General features: G+C 38.1%; 8 protein-coding genes across 12 annotated transcripts; 2 read left to right on the forward strand and 6 right to left on the reverse strand.

Annotated features, from left to right (window-relative positions):
* Positions 1 to 47: 47 nt before the first annotated feature.
* Positions 48 to 2,433, reverse strand: LOC122399223 (transmembrane protein 256-like). Of its 2 annotated transcripts, XM_043399744.1 has the most exons (5): positions 2,358 to 2,433; positions 1,778 to 1,993; positions 1,314 to 1,458; positions 963 to 1,078; positions 48 to 867 (listed from the first exon to the last, which is right to left on the reverse strand). In XM_043399744.1, the coding sequence occupies exons 2-5, from the start codon at positions 1,856 to 1,858 to the stop codon at positions 724 to 726; spliced, it is 486 nt and encodes a 161-aa protein (XP_043255679.1). In that variant the 5' UTR covers positions 1,859 to 1,993; positions 2,358 to 2,433; the 3' UTR covers positions 48 to 723. The 2 variants fall into 2 exon arrangements, with proteins under 2 accessions (XP_043255679.1, XP_043255680.1); XM_043399745.1 differs by lacking the exon at positions 2,358 to 2,433 and having other exon boundaries at positions 1,778 to 1,999.
* Positions 2,342 to 5,917, forward strand: LOC122399222 (probable tubulin polyglutamylase ttll-15). Of its 3 annotated transcripts, none has more exons than XM_043399741.1 (5): positions 2,342 to 2,477; positions 3,910 to 4,150; positions 4,270 to 5,453; positions 5,536 to 5,740; positions 5,812 to 5,917. In XM_043399741.1, exons 2-5 carry the CDS (start codon positions 4,109 to 4,111, stop codon positions 5,908 to 5,910), a joined length of 1,530 nt encoding a protein of 509 aa, XP_043255676.1. In that variant the 5' UTR covers positions 2,342 to 2,477; positions 3,910 to 4,108; the 3' UTR covers positions 5,911 to 5,917. The 3 variants fall into 3 exon arrangements, with proteins under 3 accessions (XP_043255676.1, XP_043255678.1, XP_043255677.1); XM_043399743.1 differs by having other exon boundaries at positions 5,539 to 5,740; XM_043399742.1 differs by lacking the exon at positions 2,342 to 2,477 and having other exon boundaries at positions 3,882 to 4,150.
* LOC122399224 (40S ribosomal protein S29) lies at positions 2,828 to 3,565 on the reverse strand. Its single transcript, XM_043399746.1, has 3 exons — positions 3,428 to 3,565; positions 2,979 to 3,078; positions 2,828 to 2,870 (listed from the first exon to the last, which is right to left on the reverse strand). The coding sequence occupies exons 1-3, from the start codon at positions 3,487 to 3,489 to the stop codon at positions 2,862 to 2,864; spliced, it is 171 nt and encodes a 56-aa protein (XP_043255681.1). The 5' UTR covers positions 3,490 to 3,565; the 3' UTR covers positions 2,828 to 2,861.
* A 160-nt stretch (positions 5,918 to 6,077) lies between the features above and the next one.
* Positions 6,078 to 6,732, reverse strand: LOC122398912 (tRNA-specific adenosine deaminase 2). The gene has a single exon (XM_043399177.1). The coding sequence runs from the start codon at positions 6,603 to 6,605 to the stop codon at positions 6,078 to 6,080; it is 528 nt and encodes a 175-aa protein (XP_043255112.1). The 5' UTR covers positions 6,606 to 6,732.
* On the reverse strand, positions 6,590 to 7,898 carry LOC122398824 (single-strand selective monofunctional uracil DNA glycosylase). Its single transcript, XM_043399046.1, has 3 exons — positions 7,115 to 7,898; positions 6,908 to 7,057; positions 6,590 to 6,823 (listed from the first exon to the last, which is right to left on the reverse strand). Exons 1-3 carry the CDS (start codon positions 7,718 to 7,720, stop codon positions 6,713 to 6,715), a joined length of 867 nt encoding a protein of 288 aa, XP_043254981.1. The 5' UTR covers positions 7,721 to 7,898; the 3' UTR covers positions 6,590 to 6,712.
* A 272-nt stretch (positions 7,899 to 8,170) lies between these two features.
* Positions 8,171 to 25,631, forward strand: LOC122399173 (RNA helicase aquarius). Of its 2 annotated transcripts, XM_043399641.1 has the most exons (16): positions 8,171 to 8,384; positions 8,527 to 8,626; positions 8,704 to 9,340; positions 9,653 to 9,831; positions 21,176 to 21,289; positions 21,371 to 21,474; positions 21,555 to 21,666; positions 21,739 to 21,952; positions 22,025 to 22,073; positions 22,154 to 22,389; positions 22,478 to 22,865; positions 22,928 to 23,176; positions 23,261 to 23,618; positions 23,799 to 24,055; positions 24,133 to 25,267; positions 25,350 to 25,631. In XM_043399641.1, exons 2-16 carry the CDS (start codon positions 8,543 to 8,545, stop codon positions 25,575 to 25,577), a joined length of 4,344 nt encoding a protein of 1,447 aa, XP_043255576.1. In that variant the 5' UTR covers positions 8,171 to 8,384; positions 8,527 to 8,542; the 3' UTR covers positions 25,578 to 25,631. The 2 variants fall into 2 exon arrangements, with proteins under 2 accessions (XP_043255576.1, XP_043255575.1); XM_043399640.1 differs by having other exon boundaries at positions 8,171 to 8,626.
* LOC122399174 (probable G-protein coupled receptor Mth-like 5) lies at positions 10,242 to 13,772 on the reverse strand. The gene is made up of 2 exons (XM_043399643.1): positions 11,612 to 13,772; positions 10,242 to 11,311 (listed from the first exon to the last, which is right to left on the reverse strand). The coding sequence occupies exons 1-2, from the start codon at positions 12,411 to 12,413 to the stop codon at positions 10,659 to 10,661; spliced, it is 1,455 nt and encodes a 484-aa protein (XP_043255578.1). The 5' UTR covers positions 12,414 to 13,772; the 3' UTR covers positions 10,242 to 10,658.
* Positions 13,958 to 19,621, reverse strand: LOC122399175 (G-protein coupled receptor Mth2-like). The gene is made up of 7 exons (XM_043399644.1): positions 19,153 to 19,621; positions 17,172 to 17,427; positions 16,428 to 16,729; positions 16,272 to 16,350; positions 16,053 to 16,213; positions 15,710 to 15,947; positions 13,958 to 15,639 (listed from the first exon to the last, which is right to left on the reverse strand). The coding sequence occupies exons 1-7, from the start codon at positions 19,199 to 19,201 to the stop codon at positions 15,441 to 15,443; spliced, it is 1,284 nt and encodes a 427-aa protein (XP_043255579.1). The 5' UTR covers positions 19,202 to 19,621; the 3' UTR covers positions 13,958 to 15,440.
* Positions 25,632 to 25,690: the final 59 nt, after the last annotated feature.

A 25,690-nucleotide genomic window follows, 5' to 3' on the forward strand; every position in this document is an offset into this window, starting at 1 on the left:
ATATATATAAAGGAGTTAACCGACGAATTATTAATTACGTTCGTGTGTACTAGTTGTCCATAACTGACTTAAAATAAGATTACAAAGGTTGTGTCGAAATTTCGCCGTTCCATCCATTATGATACTTTTTTATTTAAACGCTGTTCCGCGAAGTTTATTTGATCGCTATGCAATATTCTCATACTACGTAATTTTACATAATTTACGGTAAACATAAAACAGGTTATACTTATATTTTTGCATTACATTTCTAATATAAATAATGACAAATTACAACTGGGTAATGCATACACAATATAGAGAAACAAAACTCGTTGGTAAAAGAAAATATTCAAGGGGGACGAAGACTTAAAAATGCATCGCGTAGTTCGTAATGGTTTAGAATACGATCTGAACCTGTGTCGGTAATATTATAAACAAAAGTTATATTTATATCAATTTATTAGTATAAACAAGTTTCATTTTATTCAAATCAAAATGTTTTCTTAGTAGATTTCAATAAATATAAAAAAACGTGTTTGCCGGCAAAATATTATTCCCGTACAGTATGTTTCGTAAGCGACACGTATATTGGAAATCATTTAAATTAATTATATGAAAATACAAATACTTTAACATAATTACTTTTGTGCATAGTGTACAAACAATATCATCGATTCTTAATTTCTATCGTTTTATTGTACTTTTCTTTCATTTTCATATGATCTCACGTTTCTTAGAAAATTAAAGACACATACTCAACCATCCCAATATGAAACATACTCCTCCTATCGGTATAACTTTATTAAATTGTTTGTCGCCCGTATGCGCGGAATAGTAATTTGTTCCACAAAACAGTACTATTCCAGAAATTAGGAATGTTCCAGTCTAAATAACAATAAAAAAAAAATATAACATTCATTATAAAATTACAACATCCTTTAAAATCTAAAATTATTACATTCTACTAAAATTAAACATACCACGAACGGCTTTCTACATAGTGGTAAACCTAACAATGCTAGCGAATGGAAAAAATGATACCGATTGGCAGTTTCGACAACTTCTTTTTTTCCATTAGAGCCCTCTGGATATTTGTCTGAAACAATAATGACTTGATAAGTATTCTATACAAATATTTCACTGATATAACGAAAAACCAAAATTTAAAACTGTATATTACGATGTAAGCATTTCTTCAATGTGTCAATTAAAATATAAAATTTTACCTTCTACATGCAGCACATACACATATTTCTACAATTGTTTATGATTCTTAAATATTTTATAATACTATATCATATTAAATGTGTAAAACTAATCATTGATCTTACTGTGTGCAAAATAAGCACCAATGATAACAGCACTTGCTCCACTAATGCCAGCAAAGCACATGTGTGGTCTTATTGTAGCTAATTTCCACAAAGGCAACATATTTTCTGTTTCTTGTTTTGGCGTACTGAGTGCAACACTTCGTAACTAGAAACAAAGACAATAATTACAAATTTTTGTTCGCATATATATGCTCGTTATATCACCTTTCTTTTATCAATATAAAGGTTAGTTTTTCATAAAAAATTTGTATAGAATACTAACCCTATAACATAATGTATTGTTTGATAATTGTTAAAATATAAATTTATATTACTATTTTATGTTGAACACGTTATTATAAATATACAAGGCAACAAATTTGTAATAGCGAAATGCTATCTTTTTTTTTCAGTAACACTGGATTCCACACGTGCGTACCTATAAGCAAACGTTTCCTTTCTTTACGCAAAGATATGTTACTTACCGGTGGAATTGATTGCCAAACGTACTTTGCTGCATAAATAACTTGACTACTTAATTGTAATGTATCTTGTAAAGAATACATATTGTAACGTATCTAAAAACTACAACTAAATTTGTACGTATGTATCCTAGGATTTTTGTAAGCAGAGATTTGAAGTAGACAATGAAATGCTGACACACGTTGCTCCTACATCGATGCTACACCCAATGGTGAACACTCGTGGGATTCCCTCGGTTCAGATTCGATCTGTGGGAATCTGACGTTCGCTACCATAGATGTATCTTTAGCGCAAAAAGAGGTGCACGTTGGGAATTCCCATGTTTTGTACAAAATTGATTTTACTACTTAAAATGCTCGCCAATCACACAAAAATTAACTTATCGAAGATCCCCTACGTATTTCTCTAGCTATACTCATGTAGATTAAGAAAAAATTTTTTGTTTGCGTTTCTGTCCCAGTAACTTCCTTAAATTTTGTTCCTTACTGGGATCCAACGGCACCCTAAATTCTAGTTAAGTGTATATGGCAGTGATCATGCGCTCCAGTGCGCATGACCAAAATTCCCACGAATGTCAATCACTGTGTGCTCTGTGCCTTTATGGAGACACAAAAGCTCACAGACGCCACTCCGTCGGTGCCTAAGGTACTACATTTCATGGGCAGTTAATTTGAAAATAGGTGAATGCAAACAATTATAATGGTAAGCTACTAGACCGTAACCTTTAACCGGGTGAGAATGTAAACACTCTGGTGTAACTACATGAAAAAACTCAAGTTTTTTTTAATCTTACTAAATGTAGGTTGTTACGATAGGCGAAACGATAACGTAAAATCTTGTGTATGTTTCATCTTTATAATCCATTGGGAAAATGAATTTTACAGCACGAAGATATGTAATGTAAATAATAATATTTCTCTTTTCAATTCACGATCGATACATTATAATTTATTTTTGTTTTTCAATTCATTTGTACAATCCGCTTCTCGATAAAAATTTAATGTCATTACACTTTGCATTAAAGGATTTCCAAAATAAAATTTATTTTTATGGGGGGAGGGGAACTGTAGTTATAATGTATCTCCATCAATCCAGCTAAAAAAATAAATATGTTAATTTAGTAATATTAATACAGATGCATTGATTTAAACAATTTTGGTATAAATATACATTCACAGGCATAAAACAAATGCAATAACGTACCTTCTTGAAACCAATATCAGCAGCATATTCTCTGAAGCATTGTCGACAAATATTTAAACCATATTTGCGAATCAATCCATGCCTGTTTGCGCAAGCACGACTGTAAAATAAATTACTTTAAATGATACACATGTAAAAACATCTAAAGAAAAGAGGGGAATCGTAAATTAGATATATTTGTAGCAAGTTTACAATAACATAATTTTAAGGTTATAGCCAACAACGTGTAAAAATATATTCTACTCGATTAATTATCGTACAATCTAAACATTGTAGGATAATGACGTGATTATTTTCAACCATGCTTTAAATAATCATCACGAATATTAAAATTCTCATTACTGGAAAAACCGTAGCTTCAATAACACGCGGTTGAATATATTTTATGCAATGCATCACATAAACATATTTCTTCGTCGTATAATAAGATACAAAGTAATTGTAATTACCAAGACCTAGATCCTTGTCCATATTTTCGCGGATGCGAGTACCAAATATTTTGAAAGCCCATTTCTCCGTTAAAAAGATGTTCGCTGTACGACTTCAAAAGCGTAAAAGACAGGAAGCGCCATTAAAGTCCAGCGCGAAGTTGTGCGCAAAAGAGAGTAGCGCGCTATAGCGATAACCGACATTTTAAAAATTTTCAAATATGAAAGGTGATACACTTGTACTTGTGTACCGATGCTTTTAATGTAATCGATTTCAATGGATATTGGACGCATCGATTAGCACTTAATTTTAAATTCGGAACGCAGGTAATTTCTAACGCATCTAAATTTCTACAGAAATGGAAGGTCTAAAAGGGTAGTTGCAAATACGTTTGTAATAAATTGCTTGTTAAATTAAGAAATTGTTCATCTGCTTGTTATATGAAAATGACTTGTATCTTTCATTTTTTTCGTCAATCGTTGATCGGTATTGACACGAATAGTTCGATAAAGGAGGACACGGTAAACGATCTATGAATAAGAACCGGTTCTCGTACGTACGCCCCACTTGAAGGACGAGCAACGTAGCGGGGAAAATTACAACGGTACTTTCGTTGGTTGCAACTTTGCGTTTTAAACACAAATGTACCGTGCTTCATCGCAAGTACATCGACAAATGATACTGGAATCATACGGTCAGTCATGTCAGAGAAGAAGAAACAGGAAAAAGAAGACGAGAAATGGGTTCGTAAAGTTTATCAATTATAAACATTTGTAGCGAGTAATGAAAATATTCAGGCACTAGGATATGCTTGATACTTGCACGCAAAACATATACGTTACTGTTTCTTTTATATTTGCAGGATACCGATCGTATGGTCTACCCTAAAATTATGAGTTTGAAAGTGAAGGTGCTTTTGAAAATTTTTCTATATTCAGTGGTGGGTCCAATACTTTTGTACTGTTTGTTCTTTTCTTTTCTCCACTATAAAGAAAGTTTAATAACAGTACGTACAAAAGTGATCGAGATAGAAGAAAAGAGACCGTTATATTGGATATATGCGAGAAATAACGATACCGGATACTTGAAACACGTGCACGCCGTATTGGAACGTCTAGGTTTTAAACGAAGCGACAATGATACAAATTGGGACTTATTGTGGGCGCACGATTACCCGTTCAGAGCTTTATCTTCTAGCTTGAGCAAATTGGAAGCTCATCGGCGTGTTAATCATTTTCCTGGTTGCGGATACATCACGAATAAAGTAGACTTGTCGACGACGGAGGGTCTGTACATACTTCCGGCGTTCAAATTGCCAGAACAACGCCAAGAATTCTCGCGATACACTAACGACCATCCCGATAAGATTTTCGTGGAGAAATCTAACGATCATCGAGGTATTAGAGTGAAAACTACGAGCAACATAAACGTCACAGCGGAAGGGTCTTTCGTGCAAGAATTTATACAGCGACCGTTTCTCGTGGACGGTCACAAATTTGATATTGGAATATACACCGTGATCACGTCCATCGATCCTCTCAGAGTATACGCGTACAAAGGCGACGTCCTGTTCAGATTTTGCCCGATCAAATATTATCCTTTCGATCCGGATATTTTGGACAAGTACGTGGTGGGCGACGATTATCTGCCAATTTGGAACATTCCATCCCTGAAACAGTATTACACTAATTTGGGATTCTCGATGAAAGATACGTTTGACGCGTACGTGAGGTCGCAGGGGAAAGATCCCGAGAAGGTATGGCGTTCTGCGTTCGAAGCAATAAAGGAAATCGCATTGCTGAAGGAAAATCACATCAAAGAAGCGGCCAAGCGTTTCGGAAATGGAAGGAATTTCTTCGAATTAGTTAGAATAGATTTTGCCCTGGACGAAGACTTGAACGTCTACACGATGGAAGCAAATATGTCTCCGAATTTGTCTTCTGCTCATTATCCGCCGAACCAATTGCTTTACGAACAAGTTATATATAACTTATTCGCGTTGGTCGGCGTCGGACGAAGAATCAAGAAGGATTCCTTGAAAATAAGGTCACTGTTTATCATAAATTCGTCTAATATTTAAGTAAAATTATTAATACTGTAATTCTACTAACTTTTACTTTCATCATAGTAGTAGGGTGGAGTTAGAAATGATGGTGGCTGATAAAAATTTGGTGGTGTTACCGGAACTCTGCGCGGAATGTGAAGATTGTTTCCGGATAGAATGTCAGCTTTGTAGCCCGTGTTTTACGGATGAAACTAGACTCATTTTGTCCCAAAGTTATCTCGAACATCAAAATAAAATGGACTTCCACAGAGTCTTTCCACCAGCTATAGTAAGTCTTTCTTCAGTAAATATCGTTCCTTTTCTCAATGTGCTTCTACAAATTAAGATTGTTACTTTCAGACCAAAAATATGGTGTTAATGCATTATACACTACGAAATCAATTATTAGCGAGGTGGTTCCAAGGCAAATGTGAGCTAGATCACTCATGGTGTTCATAAATAAAATTAATTTTAGTACTTAATTTCACAACATTTATTACAAAAAGTTGTTACATGTTTATAAATAAGTACAAAACAAACAATATTAATAATATATTAAAACGGTTATACATGAAACTTTTTATTCATTATTCAACTTAAGTTGAAGAAATTTAAATTATCGAAAACTATATGCTTTCTATGTTTGGGCATTTTGTTGGTTTGTGTTCCTTTTTCACTTTTGACTCGGGTGCATTTGGATTTGTACCTTTATAAAATTCTTTTAACAAAGTCATTGCTGTATCACCCTTGACACCACCTATTATCTTTGTTTCCGAGTTGTAAATTTTAGGTATTTCTAAAACACTGGCGCAACCGCCAAAACGGTCATTTGCGCAACCATATATAATGTTACGCACTCGCAGTTGATATAATGCCGATGTACACATTATGCATGGTTCTACGGTAACAATAACATCGATATCAGGAAAAACCTTTTTATAGTTCAAATTATTTACTTTACAGAATTCTAAAACTTGATCTATACAGTTTATCTCTGCATGTCGTGTTGCATTACGTGTTTCGTTAACTGTATTGTTACCTACAGCAATGAGTTCATTATTGTATACAAATAAACAACCGACTGGAACTTCGCCTACTTTTAACGAATCGTTTGCTCTTTGTAATGCAACATCCATCCACGTCACATTATCCATTACGTTTTTTGTTTTTGTTTTAATATTTGTAAATTATTTTTAATGTTTAAATCACAGGTTTCACCATGGCAGTTTTTTTCTCAGTCTTCCTATTTCAGTAACTGCATCTAACTGGTAAAGCATTCGAGCAACCCAAATTCTCTCAACTTGCTTTCTGCTTTTTCATCCCAATTTTTATTATTTACAGCTCGTGGGCTTGGATGAGGTAGACACAGAACCTAAAAATGAGGTAAAATTAATAAATATTCAAAAGGCTCTAAATTCAATGCATATATGTTTTATGTATAGATATTAATGATTACCTTAACGTGCAAGTTATGAGACTGTACTACGCGTAAAGCTCGTTTCTCTGCGTATCCGCCAATACCAATAAGAATTTCAACTTTTAAAAGACGAATTGCATCCGCCAAAGCATTGTCGCAAGAAGACTGCAGATTTATTTGTTCTGGACCCTAAAAATGTGCGACATTGAATATATGAACATAATTTTATAAGAAGGCTTATATTGCCTTTATTTCTGCCGGTGTGATGTTACGGCCTTTCGTGTCCATTAATGCGATAGGACAATAGTTATGTAAATACGCATGTTCAAAGAACTTTTCTGGTTTTCCACATAACTTTTGGAAAAGACCCCATAATCTTTTCCCGCTAATCTCGGTACGTGTACATTGAAATCCAGTTATTTTTCTATCCGGTTGCTCTTTATCAGGCTTTCCAACTGGTCCACAGATTTTCAACCAATCGCGAACCATTTTTATTTCTCCAAATGGAACACCGGTTTGAGACATACCCCAAGGACCGGGATTCATTCCAAGAAACAATATCTTTTTGGCAGTACAGCAATATGCTTTTACATACATTTTATGTGTATCATACGCGTATTCAAGTGGACTATACACATACTTTACAGGTAAACCAAATTTAATCTTTCTTAGCTCAGAAGCCAAATTACTTTCCAATGATAATAATTGTTCAGAAATATCGACCAACGTTTCTTCGCTTTTACTCTCGTTCTCTGTATCACTGTCATCGTTCACTGACATCTTTATTCTTTTAACATTAACATCTATTTGTTCACTACCGCGTCTTGTTTTACTTTTCCTTGATTTCGACATTCTGTATGAATTGTTATTATAACGTATCAAGATACTATTAAAGAATGAACAACGGTTTTATATGTTTCTTATAGAATACTTGAACAGAATAAAATATGAATATGAATTACCACCTTGGAGATATCTTATACTCGTACTAAAAAAATTCAAACCGACTGCATACATGTGTCTGACACGTTTAAAAAGAAACGACCGTTGATCTTTCATTCGATTTCACAGGACAAAGGAATACACAATAGAAAATTAAATACATAGTTACCGTATGTAAAAATGAATTCCCTACACCTCTCCTTTACATTAGTTTGTTCACAATTATAAATTAACAGGTTATCAACAATTATACTTTTATTCAATCGCATTTGATATTTAATTCAAATATAATATAGCCAAAGCTCTTCGCGACCAATGAAAAATGGCAACAGATCATTCGGTCGATCTCACCCGATTTCTTCCGATCTAATCCGAAATGTCCCTTGAAGAGAGACTATCAAGTTGTGACGCCGTCCAATAGAGTTCGCTTAACCTTTACCGATTCGAATATTTCGAAATTTCGAATCAATCGCTCGAACGTCCGGAACATGAGACAGCCCGCGTACTTACAGTTAAAAGTGACCGTGATTTATTAAAACGAATACGTTTTTACGTAGAAAATCAAACGAACGATGTAAGATAATCACAAATATACGTATTACACAAACGCGTAATTTTTGTTACGTGTCGTGCTATGTACAGTGCGGTATCTAATTCTTAACCTATATCTTTTCGTTGTATTAAATTAAGTTTGGTTATGTTGTGGATATCAAAAGATTAAACGAAGTCAACATGGACAATCAAAACGGTGCGAGCGTTAAAAGCAATAATCCTGCTCCGACAGTCGAGCAGATCAATGCTGACCGAATAACTCAGGTATTTATTGTTAGAAAATATCTGATTTCCTTAAAATTAAATAAATATACACACGTTTATACTGTTTTTTGTTGTAGCTTGCAAATAAATATTGGGCACCTCACACAACGGACTCGCATCTTCCATTTAATCCTCAAATAGTAGAAGATATTTATGTTCAGGAAATTTGTGCATCTAAATTTTCTATTCGGAGAATCATGATGTTAGAATTTAGTCAATATTTAGAGAACTTTCTGTGGCCAAATTATAACGCGAACAATGCAACTCGTGCTCATACTATGTCCATCGTTGTTATGGTCAATGAAAAATTTCGCGAACGTGTTCAGGTTTGGGAAGCGTTTGAAAAAAATCAAGAACATTTTCCAGAGTTCTTTCAAAATGTTTTAGAAGCGTGTCTTGAAGATAGTATAATGGATTTTGACCTAAAAGAACAAACAGCGTTAATCGTATTTTTGAATCATTGCTTTAATTCCATGGAGGTGTCGTTGGTTCGAGAAGAAGTAAAAAGATTAGTGTCGTTATCTATGTGGATTTCGCTGCAGCAAGGACGTAGAGAATTGGAGTTTAGAAAATATCCAAAGTGGAGGAAATACTGGAAAGTTATAAGGAAGAAGGACAATCCCGAATGCAAAGAGAAGCTAGAATGGGAACGTAAATTCTTACACAGGCTAATGATTAAATTTATGACAATATTGGAAACAATTTCAGAAGAAGGTAATATAACAAACTAATTAATTAAAATATTAATTGAAGTATTTACGGGGTACAAATTTTTATAAACAAAAGGAGGATTTAAATAACAAATTACACATTTTAAAGAATTTTTCTTATTTTTAATAAATTTTGTCATGTAAGGATTATTATTAATTAATTGTTTTAATAGTCAAAATGTGATCAGAATGTGTTATTCGATATTTTTCGTGATTACAATACTTTTCATTCTTATGAAGTAGATAGTAAAAAATATGTATAACTTGTAAGTTAATTTCATTACAATATTCTAATACAATACTTATTTTTTAATAGGACCACTTTTACCAGACAAGGTACGATATTGCGAAAGATTCCTTGAACTGGTAATAGATTTGGAAGCTTTATTGCCAACCAGACGATTTTTCAATACTGTTATGGATGATTGTCATTTGGTGGTGCGATGTCAGTTATCTAATTTATTATCTCGTCCCGAAGGTGGATTGTTTGGACAGGTGAGTTTCGCTACAATGTTTTTTTTCTCAGTAAATAGAAAACAAGTTAGATTGAAAATGGCAAATTGATATATTTTTCGAGTATAACGAGGTTGATTTATCGAAGATGATACATCTTTTGTACAAAAGTTATATTTCTATACAAATATAAATACTACATGAACATCTTAAAAATAAAAAAAACTTATTTGAAAGATGATGATTTTACTAAAACGAATAAAATACGTGACAATGCTATTCACGAAATGCTATGTATATATTTTGTATTATAAATTCACTGAGTATTTCACGATTAAGTGCACATTTTCATAAGGCAAATGTAATTTTCTTTCAAGGCACGAACTATCATCAACATCGAACGTTATGTGAATATTTAAAATAGATAGATTTAAAGTTTTATTGATTAATTTGTATGCTTGAAAATAGTTAGAGTGAATTATATTGCATCGTTGATAAGTTTTATGACACTTTGCAGATAAATATTATATACAATATCTCATTCTACTCGGTTGTCATTTACATTAAAATTTATACGTTTAAGTTTACATTTTTCGATGTAAATAGATTGCATATTTATTAATTTTCCAGCGTATTTAATACTGTTTACATAATTATCGATATGTTTTGTTGTCGCTCGCTCATGTTGTTGCGAAGCATGACTTGACATACAAAGTCTAACACACATGTACTAGAAGAGAACTCGGTTTAATTCAAAATTTTCGGCCTCGTTTGATATACTTGTTTCAAAATGTTAAAAAAAAAAAAATGCAAAACGAAACCGAAATTTTTAATCATCGGATAGAATACTTCGTTTGAAAATCGGGTCTTTAATATCCCGCGTTAATGGCAGTCATTTCTTCGCCCCAGTCGAGCCCTTCGATATTTTCTCTCGAATTACAGCAATTGCATGTTTTCCCCAGCAAGAATGTAACTCTCCTTTGACCGAACACGCAAACGTATAATATTGAAATTGCTTGAAACAGATTGATAATAATTTGACAATACACGAGTACCTCGAAGTTGAGTCGCGACAGTAACAGCGCGAGCCATCCGGTGCTCATCAGGGCAAACAAGAAAACGAACATTTTGAAGCTGTACTTCATTTTGTGATGAATGCGACCGTACGTGCTCATACGTTTGATCCTATTCGCGGTCGTCAGAACGAAACTTAAATCGACCAATATCGTGAGCGCGATAGATGTAAATAATACAGAAATACCGAGCCAACCGATCGTTTCTTGAGGCGGGTATATCGTTCCCCCAACCATGGGTTTGGTAGTTTCTAAAGCGAAATGTGCGAAAATCGCGGTGCCCGCTATACAAACCGTTGAGCCCCAAACATACGTGGAATAGTAACAATATTTTCTGCCGTCGGTAACTCGTAAAAATACGTTACGTGAACGAAAAGTGCTCCACACGTAGTAGCCCATGGCGTTCAGCCAGAAAAACGCAGCTAACAGCGAGACATACATTACAGTATCTGAAAAAGATATAAATATTTGCATAAATGTTTGCGTCCGAATGGTCAAAGTTCTCCTCGATTAAACAGGATCATTTGTAATCTGTGTATAAGCCTCGTTAGCAAGACTATTGAATTGAAAACGGATTTAACCTCTCCAAGTTGAACAAGGAAAAGATAAAAGTGGCGGGAAATGGAGAAAAAAAATGGCGGGAAATGGGTTCGCGCGGGATCGTTGACCGTTTCTCGCAAAAAATGAATATTGCTGTTCAACGTATTTATTCGATCGAAGAAAAAAAAATTTATTTTTTTTTATCGTACCGGCAACCATAAAACTGATGTGATTGCCGAACTCCGTGAATATTCTAACCATAGAGGCACATTGACCGGCTATAAGGCACAAAGTCATGCTGGTTATCATGTTTCCCACGAGATCACGCAACTGCGGCAAGACGAAATAGACAACAGCGACAATCAGGTAACTAGCTATCGACATCGCATGAAATGCAGGATCGATCGCGTGTCTCATCAAATAATTTGTATCGCTCCATGTGACAACTACGTCGGGTACGCAGATCATAGCGTACGTAGTTACGAGCCGATCTCTGGTCAAACTTGCTTTATCCGCGCAATAGTGACCGAATTGATAATCGTAATGAATGGACACAGTGTCGAGATCATCCTCGTCCATTGGTACCGTAGAATCGAGCCCGTAAACACCTTTGTTCTCGTTGGTTTTTTTCGTCGGATCGGTGGTGTAGTGTCGCAACACACCGGTCGTCAATATCGCCAATCGATCCTCCTCGGTGTCGTATACCTTCCATTGGCGCTCGTTCGGCTGGCACTTTGGCCTTCCTATCTTAAGCTGATAATTCGGTTCGACCTGTCTGCTTCGCGAGATACCGTTCACCTTTTCCACCACGAATTCCGGTCGCCACTCCGTCTCGTTCGTTTCCGCCAATGGCGTGCACGTGTCGTCGACGAGAAGCTCCTCGAGCTCGCAACACTTCGCGACGTTGATTAAATTCAATTTACCGTTGGCATACGCGATCACCGTTCGGGGATGATTCGTCCCCAGCGAACCGACCACGACCGCGATTAGCACGCTCGCGAGACAATACATGTCATCGAAATCGGCACCGTTCGCGTTCCTATTACTCCATCCCGTGCATTGGTTTCGCGTTCGCGCGACTTTCCTCGCGACCCGAGTTACCGTTCTTCTCGTGATCGATTTCGTGACGGCCACGGCCTACCTCGAGGGCGTTGTTATATTTCACTCGTTCATTGCAACGCGACGATAGACTTCCCGTGCGCTGATCGCCATACCTGCCAATGCCGCCAGCGGGTTAGCCCGCCTAGTGAGACCTACCCCTGCCATACCCGTCGCCATCGCATCCCATTCCTATTCCCCGTTGCACTGTCTTTTTTGTCTCTCTTCCTCTCCCTCCCTCCATCCTTTTCTCGCTCGTTTCCCCTTCTCCGCCGCTCTGTCTCATCGTTTCCCTTCCCCTCCTCCCCTCCCCTTTTTCTAACTATCCTTACCTTTCTCGTTTACTCCGCGCAAATCTTTGTTGTCCTCCTCCGATTGCTGTCGCGTCTCTCCGCTATTTCTCGAGTAACTTTAGCTCCTCCGACGATGATACACTCATACACGAAAGTATTCGAACGTTTACATTTACAACATTCAACTAGCGAAAACATATGCACATAAATATTCAGGAAACATTAAGGTTTCAGTCGGAGCTTTACGGTAGATGTAATAACGCGTGTGGAACATACTATATTCATTCTTTGACTATTTTTTTATTGCCCCACCTATTAACTGACATACTCGTTCTAATCAAGTTTAACTATACGATATTAAATCTTTAGAGTTGTATACTAGTAGTAATCTTTCACGTGTATTAACATGACATTACGTCGTGTTTATCGAATATTTACACTACGTTGCAGATTTCTACGACTGATTCATAACTGATTTCCTATTTGCATACGTACATATCACGAATCCCTTGACATGTACGGCAGACACGTGCGACGCGATCGGTTTATCCTTGAACTGGCAACTTGGTGTTAATTTTTTATTCCTTTTTCCATGATCGTTTTGATCGCAACCGTTTGCTCGCGTTAAATATGAATTTTTTCGTTCCTATCTTCAATTTCATGCGCGCATACACTATCGCCCAAATGTTTTTTTTGAAAGTTTTTTTTGTGTACTTCTTTCTCGAGAATCGAAAACTGCTACAAACTTTTGAGCGACAGTGTACCCGTACACTGTCATTATAAATTACGATGATTAACTTGCATTTTCTAAACGTCTCTCCTGGGAAGTTTTGTACCTTTTGAGTCATGTCCAGTGCACTGATTCAACGCTCGCAAGCGTCCGCGGCACCCAAAGGGTTAAAACGAAGAATGGTATGCGAGGACTCGCTTAACCACTCTGTAGCAAAAATAGATTTCTTCTACCGCAGATGTACGGGTGACCGCCTTATGCAACGAAATGTTTAATTACAACTTAATCCGATCGGTATACGCGCGTTATTGTTTCGTACAAACACGTTTATTCTACTTCTATTTTTAGCTGTTTTATATACACGTTTATTTATACACAGCAGCTTATCCGCTAGAATTAAAGCATCTTACGTACAATCAAACGGTTAGTAAACAATTCTGAAATTCATTGGTCGCTTATAAGTTACGATTTAAAACACGTTTTATCGTCGTTAATTGAACAACGGTACAAACATATATTTTCGTTTTGTCTCGTTAAAAATATTCCACGCCTCTAAACGACAAGTATGAAATATTCATTTTAAAATTTAAAATAAACTCCCCCCGTATTGCGAACTAGTTCACTTTACGCGTGTGTTGTGTTTCGCATAAAAAAGTTTCCGCGTTTCTTACCGCGACACGTTCAACTTACTAAAGTATCGATCACGTTTCTCCGCGCGTTCAGCGTCGTACACAGAGTCCCCGCATTGTAACAATGGTAGGCACTCTCATTATTGTGTGACTGTTGCAAGCTCGTGGCGAGCATTACTCATAAAGGAGCGTGGGCACATTAGACGGTTAAAGTATTGTTCCATGTTCAAACTGTTCTCGTTTGCTCGCTTCTTCGTTGAACCGAGTGCTCGATTACTCGCGCACATTGTGCTTCGTTTAATCACCATAACAGTTCCTACGCAAACGAGAGGCACAGTTCCGGGCCAGTAATTCCCATCGTCGCTTCGTTCCAACATTTTGCGCGTCTGAATTCTCCGACCGTTTATTCCTCGATCCATTTCAACTTGCATAGAAATTAAAAATATTCAGGGAACTCGACGTTATCGACAAGGATATTTAAAATAAAAATTGTTGGGTTCGAACGAAGCCTTGGTCGACTTTTTAAAACGGAAACTTCCATTCTTTTCGATGAATTTTAATAATCTGGCAAATACGCTTAGTTCTTATCGATTTTTCGATTTGATCTTTTGAGAATTAAACAAAGAGACTTAACGATATCGACTCAAGTCTGATAGGCACGATAAACATGCATCTACGTGCGCGCGAGATTTTAGAGAGGGAAACTCGATTATGCGAAATCATCTCGATGAATCGCCGGAGTTGTTTTGCAAGCGCGTCGAGTCGACGCACGCTGCATAACAAATTTTTTAGTTAAGACGGAAAATAATTTGGTATTTCAGATGATAAGTAATGTAAGTGGTACAATACTATTATTACTATTTCAGTAAAATAGTGTAATTATATTGTTAAACCATAGATACGATCTTGATATATGTACTAAGGTTACTATTCGGTAAAAAATTCATGTTTGCAATCGGATGTTTCGTTTCCAAATTGTTTTCCGTGTAGTCGCGCGGATAAATACGATATTTGCTGGACCTTGTTCACATTCATGGAGATTCTTAAACGTTAACATTAAAATCTATGGTCAAGATGATTCGTTCGAGACTATGAGCAAACGATTCTCATAGCACGGAAGGGTTCGACGTTTCGACTTACGATTGTAAAGACTAGGCAAATGGTAAGAGTATTCAGGTAATTCTAATGACGATGTCGCTTACACGCCTTTTCCGACTACAATTGTTTAAGTAAGGATAGTTCTTTGATCGGCCGTGTATCGGTTAGTGACGACGATAAACTATAAATACTAGCCGTGTTGCGACAATTCTATTTCCTCGGGAAGCACATCTTCGCACTCTTCGTCCTCGTAGGCGGTCCAGGATTTTGGAAAGGCGATCCCGCAAGGTCTCTTCTTCGCCAACAGTTTTCTGACGCGTTTACGCGTGACGACCAACAAGAGGAATATTATGAGACCTTGCAACGCGTTCAGAGTGTCGGTTGCGATCCTAAACAGAAATGAATTTATTACGTTTACGTAAATATCGATAATAAAAATAAGAAAATACATATAAATACCAAAGATTATTTCTAGATCCTTCGGCGTACGATAACACCTCGAAGATCCACGTAATGCCCATGACGAATATCAGCTTTACATAGAGCAGACATTTAAATCGAAGCGCTCGTAAGGTGCTTCCGGTGAACTCGCGATACTGATGCCACAGCCGCCATCCGGTTAATCCCAGATAGATTACGTTCAGTGTCAACAAAATAGCGATCGGTCCGTAAAAGTACGCCCATAGTTGCTCGGGGCCTGCGAAACGAAACATCGGGCATGAAACTTCCCCCGAAACGAAATCCGAATGCATTGCGATAGAGGACAGATTAGATAATTGGATGCAATTGACGTCAAGCTCACCGCTGAACCAGCAACTGTACAGCCCGAAACCAGGTTTCAGATGTTCACCGTGTATGTAATGGGTGACCATTACCGTGATCAAGAAACATATCGATCCGCCCCAACCGAAGAGACAGTAGATGATGAAAAGAGTTTTGTCGTTGATCTTGAAGTTCTTGAACCTGTAGAAAAATACTGGGATTAATCGAACTCGGATTTATTTCGAAAAGATCTGCTTACCAGACTGTTCTCCATATATTGAAGGACACGATATTCAGCCAGAAGAAAACCGCCATGAAGCTGAAGTACAAAAGGAATCCTAGGAGAGAGAAAATACGGCGTCGATGAAACTCGAGAACGTAAGAAAAGAAAATATGTAAATATCGATTCACGTACCTAAAGCAAGACATATCGTTTCGTCCCCTATTTCCAGCGTTCTCAAATTCTGTATCGAAAGGACGATGTAGCTGACCGCCAGCGACGTAACCACAGCCATCATCGCTTTATCCTGGATCTCCCTTAATTCCGGTAGTATAACGTACACCGCCAGGGTAGCGATTAAAAATACAGCCGATACAATTGCCAGAGAGCACAACAACAAATCCTTCCATACCGTGGACGTGGAATCGCTGTAGTATTCATTCTCGAAGCACGCCAAAGCGATCTGAGAACTGTTTTCGCGGTTCGTCACGCAGAACCTGAATATAATAAGATTGTTGAAGCACAATTTCTCATATCTTTCGGTAGTTAATTTCCTCAAAATGTAAGTAATTTAAATTCTCAGTAATTTCTTTTACTTCCTCCTCCATATTATCTATCGACGATACGAGGAAATACTTGATGAATCGAATATTCATAAATCAAGAGTTGTTTGCATTCGATAAATGTTGTCCATGGCTCAACAATTTTATGAATACACACTGTAGGAAGTTTATTTTATTAATGGTGTATTTTAACCGTTAATGTATGCCTCCAGGAAAATTTTACGTCATGTGTTATTTCTCCGAGGAAACAAGAGAGACCCCCGACTGTATCATGAAATTTACTAACGTGACGCGGATCATAATGATCGATGTCGTATCTATACTTTTACAAGACGACGAAGAATCGAAAGTCGATCGTAGAAAACTGATACTTTACCTGTCCGACGGTATTCTCTCGTCGTGTTTGACGAATTGGAGCCAGGAAACGTTGTACTCCGTGACGACGGTGAAGTCGTCGCCCACGAAATCAACCGGATCGATCACGTAGGCGCCATGAGGGCATTCGAGCTGGATCCTCGTTGAATTGGAACAGTTCATCGAATGCAACCACGTGGTGCCATCGGGGCAACAGTTTACGTCGTCCGCGTGGCACGACGCGATCGTCCATGCGAACAGACAGATCCATAACAAACCTGAAATGTTTTCGATCAGCGATACTTATCAGGTTTCATTAAAATTAGATCACCGATTAGATCAAGATATTGTTATATCGTCGACGATAATTCACGTTCTGTCGTTTATTCTATACAATATTCAACGGTTCTTGCAACATATTCCGCGAATCTGCATGTAAATAGAGATTAAAAGCGTATCTGATATTTTTATTTAAAAGGGACGGCGCACGTTCACTTTCAGCGTACACTCGATGGGTATTGTTCGGTATCAGCGATAGGATGTGTACACTGCTGAGCCTACCATTGGGATATCGCGTGTTGGAACGATCGTGGGAAGAGAGAACCGATTTCCAATAATTTTATCATACCCTCGATACCCCGGGAAGCACGTGGTGCATAAAAACTAGCAATACCGAGTATTGTTAACGAATCTTCTAATTGTTCTCAGGCTTGCGGGATAAATAAATGCATTCGACGGCGAAGATACGTATCGCTGAGGTCGTATCAATCTTGTGGACTTAATTCGCTGCTTAACAACAGAAAAATGATACAAACGACGGAGTTCAAGAACGATGGCGCCGTAATTCTTCAATTTCAGGAGATTAACAGCGATCGCCGATTAAAACCAGGGCTCGAAAACGTTAACTTTAAATTAGTCAAAAGCTGTATTATAAGCTCGAAAGCGAACGGTAGAAACGGTCGAAGGGAAGATAACGCGGGGGAAGATTTAAGATGAAAGTAAATATTGTATTTCCAAAGGAAAAAGGAAAAGATTAATTTTTCCCCGCGATAAGATAGCACAGTATTGCAGAAAATCGTTTTCGTTATCGAGACTCGATGTCGTATCGAAGTCGAGAAACGAAAATACCATGTTCTGCATCCGTAACCCAGTTAAATGCCGACAAGCGTGTGCATCGTACAATGAGAGAAACGATCGCGTTTAAAAAAAGAGACGCTTCTGTTAGCAAGACGTTCTTTATACTCTTCTGTTTGCCCCCCTCCCTCCCCAAATTATCTTGAGGTCGCTGTTGATACGAATTCGTTTAACCTTTTCGGTATTTAAGATTCGAAAGTTAACTCTTTGCGAGGCAGTGTGTACGGCGGTCCAAAACCAAAAATCAACTTTGTAACTTAAAAGACTTCGAATGAAAAGTGTACGAAAATCGCGATTCGTCTACGAACAATACGCAACAACGCTCGTTTGTAAACTGTTGATTAAATTATGCGCATTATATCATGGTGATATACGTATAGTCGAATGGTATCTGTCCGTTAAAAATAAAAATTTATACATCGCGCACGACGGAGGTCGAACGAACAACATTTAACGCGAAGCTTTTAGCGCATTAACATTCAAATCTTATGGAAATTGTTAACGACTAGGTAATTCGCGACATGGAATGCGTAATCACACGCGATAACGTTATCTACGATTTCTTTGTTCCTTCCTTTTTTTGCCCTTTGCTTTGATGCTTCTCTTCTATCAGCTACGTCAATACGAAAGAAAGAAATAAACTCAGAATTTTTCGTTTACCGAGCTCGACCGTGACGCAATCGATATTACAATGCAAAAGGTTGTTTAGGATACGTACAGAACATTCGAAAAGATAACTACGCGCGAGATTCGTTGCTCTTGTTTGTACGCGAACTTAAACAAATCGAAGATTCGCGGACGTTCGAAATATCTTTTCGAAATTCGATCTGGAGGATGCAGAAAATAATACAGCCAGGAGGTTTACGAACCTTTGGATGGCAACGTGCCCAGACACCTGTTGTTTCTCACGTCCAACATTATCTCTCGTTCTCGTTACCGCATTTCTTCTTTCTTCGTTCTCTGCGAAAAAGGCTCGGTTCTCGCGGAAATTCGACGAAAAATCCGCTGCTTTCTTTATCGTTTCTATTGTTTTCTTTCTCCCCCGTAAAAAGAATCGCGCAAGGGGAATCTTACGCTCGATGGAACAAACAAATAAACTTTGTGCTCGATCAATACTACTTGGATAAATCGCGACGCTTGAACATTTCTGCTGTTCTTGCGGAGGAACGCGTCTTGGAACGAATCGGCCGCGAATAAGAGTCGGCCGAGCAGTTTGTTCGCCGATTCAAGACGATCACCTGACGTGTTTTTCAATGGAACGTTCGTTAGGGGATATCGATGTCATCCAAGTAGCGATAAATAAGTGACACACGTTGACACACATGCGTTGCGCGTGGAACTGAAACAATCTCGGATGGAGCATCGATGAGCTACTCGCTCGGGGATAGCACGATCTTCTCCCACTGTCGCATTTCTGGCTCATGGTTCCCTGCAATCATGCTACGCGGGCCGTGTTTCATCGCCGGAATAGTGTTCCTTGCGTTCGCGATGCTGCACCGTACGAAACTGCTCTTGAACTTTCGTTTAATTAACCTTGCCCTCCTCGAGCTCTGCTCGATCCGAAACAATGTACATTTGTATGAAACTCTGACTAATTCGTAGATATCGAAATCATTTGAGTCGCTCATTCTCGTTTACGACGAAACATAGGAGACTTCTGTTCGGTTAGATTTGTCTAAAAATTATATAATTTCAGATTTTTCATTGTCTTTGTATAAAAATGTTGGAATCAACATAGTCGATTATGTAAGAGAGTTTGTTGTATAACATGCTGATAAAAGAAGAGCTAATAGCAAACGCTGACGATATTATCATTGTTTACCTAGTCAGAATATAATGATTAAACAATTATAGAAACGTTGCATGTTTTAATGATAGCACAAGCTAGACCAAACAAATCGTTAAATGATGATATTGAGTCTTGGTCTTGATGGATTTGGTAGCGTTAAGAATTTAGATTTCAAAATTCTATTAAGCAGTCGTTACGAGTAATTATTTAGAACAATCCTAACGACTACTGATAAAATGGATATTTCACGATTAATTTACAACGTGTATATCAACACGTTGGCCGCCTAATCATTCAATATAATATCCAATGCGTAGTATCGATTGTCTAAAAACAAAATGTTAATTTTTTACTGCCGTGACAATCCACCTGTTGAGCGTAGATTATAATTTTAAAGCCATTTGAATTCGGTAATGGAATCGAAGATAAACTTATCGAACCACTCAGGTGCGATGTATCGATCGTTTCCATTACGAGTCTGATAATCGAACCAAGAGTCGCCGATTCGTAAGAATCGTGTTTATTTCAGGCAATTATCAATGACTATTCAAATGTCTTTTAAGAAAGTGAGTCAGATTTATCCGAGAAATATTTGTCAGCTGTTTTTTATCTATTGTTTCCATTCCCTTTGTTTGTTATAAAAAATGGTAAATAGAAAACAATGGATAGCCATTTTATTTATCCACGGCATTGATCTTGGCAGACAATGAACTCTACTTTAATTTTATTTTATCGGCTCGTGTACTATTGATTAAACAAAGACCCAAGATTAACTCAATGGGAAGTGATCGAGATCCAGTTGTATGATATATTACCTTCTAATTGCTACCAATAACGAGCTCGATCAATGATCTAAGAGCTAATGTTATGTTAAGCTTTGCGACTGCAATCTTGGAAGTGTACAGCTCGAGGATATAGACTCGTTAAATCTTTTATTGAGGTAACGTTTCGTCATTACGCGACGTAGACACGATTATTCGCATCAATCGAACCGCCAGCCTTCATTAATAATATTCGATTCACTTCGGAACGAGATATTCAGGGAAATAATTAGCGAATCGTAACCAGGATGTTACAAAGTTACAATGTTCTTTTATTTCTAGCTGCTGGAAATGCTAAAATTTTACGCCAGATTCGAAATCAACGAGGAAAGTGGCGATCCTCTCACGGATCACGATATGACACAGTTGCACTATACCAAGATCACGTCGCTTCAGGTATAAACTAATCATTGTTTCAACTGTTTACAGTTTGTTGAGCAGTGTAAATTGAGAAATAAAATTAAAAATTTTGCGCAGAAAGCTGTGTTCGCAAAATTCCCGGATCTACGAAGCTTCGCGTTGACGAACGTGGCGAGCGTCGATACAAGAGAAGCGCTTTACAAACATTTCGGCTCGCTCAGGTGATATTTCATACTGTTTTCTACCTTTTAACGCCCTTTTTGCCCGATCGATCGTAAACCGTTCCTGATCCATTTTCCAGCCGAGAGAAATTGAGATCGATCGCGAGTTATCTCAGCTTGGTGCCGTCCGAGGAACGAGAAAAGGATGAAAATTGGTATAGATACGACATAGAATTTCTTCAAGAACTCTTGGTAAACGATCAAAGCTATGAAAAAACTTCGTCTCTACAAACTTCAATGATAACACGTGGAATTGAATTGCAGATATCGCGCCACGAGCGCAGAGCTTCTCAGCTGGAAGAGTTGAACGAAATGCCGCTTTATCCAACGGAAGAGATCATCTGGAACGAAAGTATCGTGCCGACGGAGTACTTTTCTGGCGAAGGTTGCTTAGCCCTGCCAAAATTAAATTTGCAATTCCTTACTCTGCACGATTACTTGCTGAGGAATTTTAATCTGTTCCGCCTGGAGTCGACCTGTACGTATAAAATAATTCTGATCGTCTTAATACATGATTAATACAATGAATGATAACATTGGTCGTTCGCAGATGAGATACGCCAGGACATCGAGGATGCAGTAAGCAGATTGAGTCCTTGGTAAGTCCAGTTTCGTTTTAATAAATTGAAAACTCTTGTATGACACACGGTAGACGAGATCTTTTATTTATCTCGCTTAGGCGGGCCGAAGATGGTGGTGTTTACTTTGGTGGCTGGGCCAGGATGGCTCAACCCATCACTCAGTTTGCTGTAGTCGAAGTGGCAAAGCCTAATATCGGCGAGAAAAGGCCGTCGAGGGTACGCGCTGATGTTACGATAAATTTAAGCGTCCGCAAAGAAATCAAATCCGAATGGGAGAACCTTCGAAAGCACGATGTATGTTTTCTCATTACGGTCAAGCCCCAGAATCCAATCGGTACTGTATAAAAATAGACTAATACGCAAGCTTAATTTCGATGACCAGTCGGTTGAAACGTTTCGTTCGACACTTTGCTTGCACGCAGGCACCAAATACAGTCACAAGTTGCCTTTCGTGCCACAAGTTGGACTGACAACTGTCCGGGGATGCGAGGTCGAAGGTATGCTAGACTCGAATGGCAGAGTGATCGAAGATGGTCCTGAACCACGACCTATTCTACCTGGAGACACTCGAACGTACAGAGTCTGGCTAGATTCCAATCAGTATCGAATCGACATGGACAATGCTAGTCACGGTGGCGAGGATGTATACGAAGGATTTAACATTATAATGAGACGCAAGCCAAAAGAGAACAACTTTAAGGCGGTCCTGGAAACGATCAGAGAGCTCATGAATACAGAATGCGTCGTCCCTGATTGGCTTCATGATATAATTCTTGGATATGGTGATCCTGGTGCAGCTCGTTACTCTAGGTAAAGTAAAACAAATCTTACCGAAATAACCCGAAAACATTTACGTTTATTTCCGTATGTAGAATGCCAAATGAAATCGCAACAATGGATTTCAACGATACGTTTCTTGAAATAGATCATTTGAGGGGTAGTTTCCCTCAGTATGAGAGCCTAGTTGCTACCGATAATGGGAAAAAGCTAGTTCGGCCTTTCCGCCTGATATTTGAAGATGTCCTTGCTAAACACGATAACGAACCAAAAAAGAAAGTCATCAAAGTTGAACCACACGTGCCGCCTAGTCGAGGCCCTTACAAAGCTAACGAACCAAAAAAGTATGTAAATATTGAATCTATGTTAATAATATGAACGTTAAGTATTGTTCTGGTATTGTACAGTATTCTATAATTTTATTATAGGAATCAAATTCCGTTTACGCCAACGCAAGTCGAAGCCATTCGTGCCGGTATGCAACCAGGCTTGACACTCGTCGTGGGTCCTCCCGGTACTGGTAAAACGGACGTTGCTGTTCAGATCATTTCAAATCTTTATCATAACTTTCCCAATCAGAGGACACTTATAGTTACGCACTCCAATCAAGCACTGAATCAACTTTTTGAAAAGATCATGGCACTCGATATTGACGAGAGACATTTGCTGCGTCTTGGTCACGGAGAAGAGGCATTAGAAACCGAAAAAGATTTCAGTAGATACGGAAGAGTTAACTATGTCTTGGCCAAGCGACTGGATCTTTTAATGGAAGTTCAAAGACTGCAGGTTTGTAATCTACTATACAGGGTGTTCGGCCACTCTTGAGAAAAATTTTAATAGGAGATTCTAGAGGCCAAAAAAAAATAAAAAATATCGGGGTGGCCGAACACCCTGTACATATACGTATGGTTGTATAACTGTCCATGTTTCGTACGTGAATATTCATGTATATTTGTCTTTTATCAGGAATCGTTAAATGTAAAAGGTGACGTAGCATACACTTGCGAAACGGCAGGACATTTCTTTATGTATCAAATATTAACAAGATGGGAACGTTTTGAATCTCGAATAAAACAAAGGCAGGGTACTGGAAAAGGACTACCGTCCGCGTTTATCGTTGACGAGGAATTTCCATTTCATAAATTCTTCGATAATGCACCACAGCCATTATTTAAGCGCAATACGTTTGTAGAAGATCTCGAGATAGCGCGTAGCTGTTTTCGGTAAGTTCATACGAAATATCAGTGTTTATATAATAAATACATTGGTATTAAATGTTCGCTACGTATCGATTTCACAGGTACGTAGAAAGGATATTCGCACAGCTGGAAGAATTTAGGGCTTTCGAATTATTGCGATCCGGTTTAGATAGGTCAAAATATTTATTGGTCAAAGAAGCAAAAGTGATTGCTATGACTTGTACTCATGCCGCGCTTAAAAGGCGCGAGCTCGTAGACATGGGCTTCAAATATGACAACATACTCATGGAAGAATCTGCTCAAATTCTGGAAATAGAAACTTTCATACCGTTGTTGCTGCAAAATCCACAAGACGGATACAATCGATTGAAACGTTGGATAATGATAGGGGATCACCATCAACTGCCACCAGTTATCAAAAACATGGCTTTCCAAAAATATTCAAACATGGAGCAATCCCTGTTCGCAAGGTTCGTTCGGTTGGGCGTGCCCACGGTCGATCTTGATGGTCAAGGTCGTGCCAGACCCAGCATTTGTAATCTTTACAATTGGCGATACAAAAAACTGGGCAATCTTGCGCACGTGGAACGCAGCCCGGAGTATCTAGTAGCAAACGCTGGATTTCTATACGACTTTCAGCTCATTAACGTTGAAGATTTCAACGGAGTGGGCGAAAGCGAACCCAGCGCTTATTTCTATCAGAATCTTGCCGAAGCTGAATACTGCGTGGCTGTATTTATGTACATGCGACTCCTTGGTTATCCAGCCGACAAGATCAGTATATTGACCACTTATAATGGACAGAAACATTTAATCAGAGATGTGATAAATATAAGATGCGCCAGCAATCCTTTGATCGGTCGACCGAATAAAGTAACAACGGTCGACAAGTATCAAGGTCAACAGAATGATTACATATTGCTGTCTCTCGTAAAGACACGCGCCGTGGGTCACTTACGGGATGCGCGACGTTTGGTTGTGGCGATGTCAAGAGCTCGACTGGGCCTTTACGTGTTTGCTAGGGTGTCCCTTTTTAAGAACTGTTTCGAATTGACACCTGCATTCGATCAGCTAATGCAGCGACCGTTGAAATTGCAACTCCTCCCGCAAGAACGTTATCCTACCGATAGACTCAATGATGCTATTCCGTCTGCTCCACCAATGGAGATCGAAGATATGCCTCATATGGCTAAGTTTGTATATGATTATTACATGGAGAAAGTTAGCGGTATGAAGGTAAAGTGAATCTCTGTCATCATGCTTACTAAACTCGGTAATAACGCTAAAACGGTTATTGACATTGAATTGTAAATTACAGGAGTCGCAAAAGATGTGGCAGAAACCAGGTACGATGCAGACACCCGGTAGCCCGACACACAAAGTTCCTGCTCATCCTGGAGCAGATGATGATACAGATGACGAAGAACTGAATCAAATAGACGATGAACACCAAGATGCCAAAGACGAAAGTGTAGATCATAAGTTCGAGCTAATACAAAATTTAGTGGATGAGCCAGTTTCAGAAAGTGAAGACAATGATCGTTAATGGCCAATTTATAATAGCAATGAACAACTATTTCTATTGAAAATATATCCCTTTTTTATTCAAATTATATTTATTGTACAGCATCATGGTGTGTTTGACCATGTTATAGGAAA

This window comes from Colletes gigas, unplaced genomic scaffold, assembly GCF_013123115.1.
Source record: "Colletes gigas isolate AHSC1104 unplaced genomic scaffold, ASM1312311v1 Colletes_gigas_Sc00012, whole genome shotgun sequence".
NCBI classification, from domain to species: Eukaryota; Metazoa; Arthropoda; class Insecta; order Hymenoptera; family Colletidae; genus Colletes; species Colletes gigas.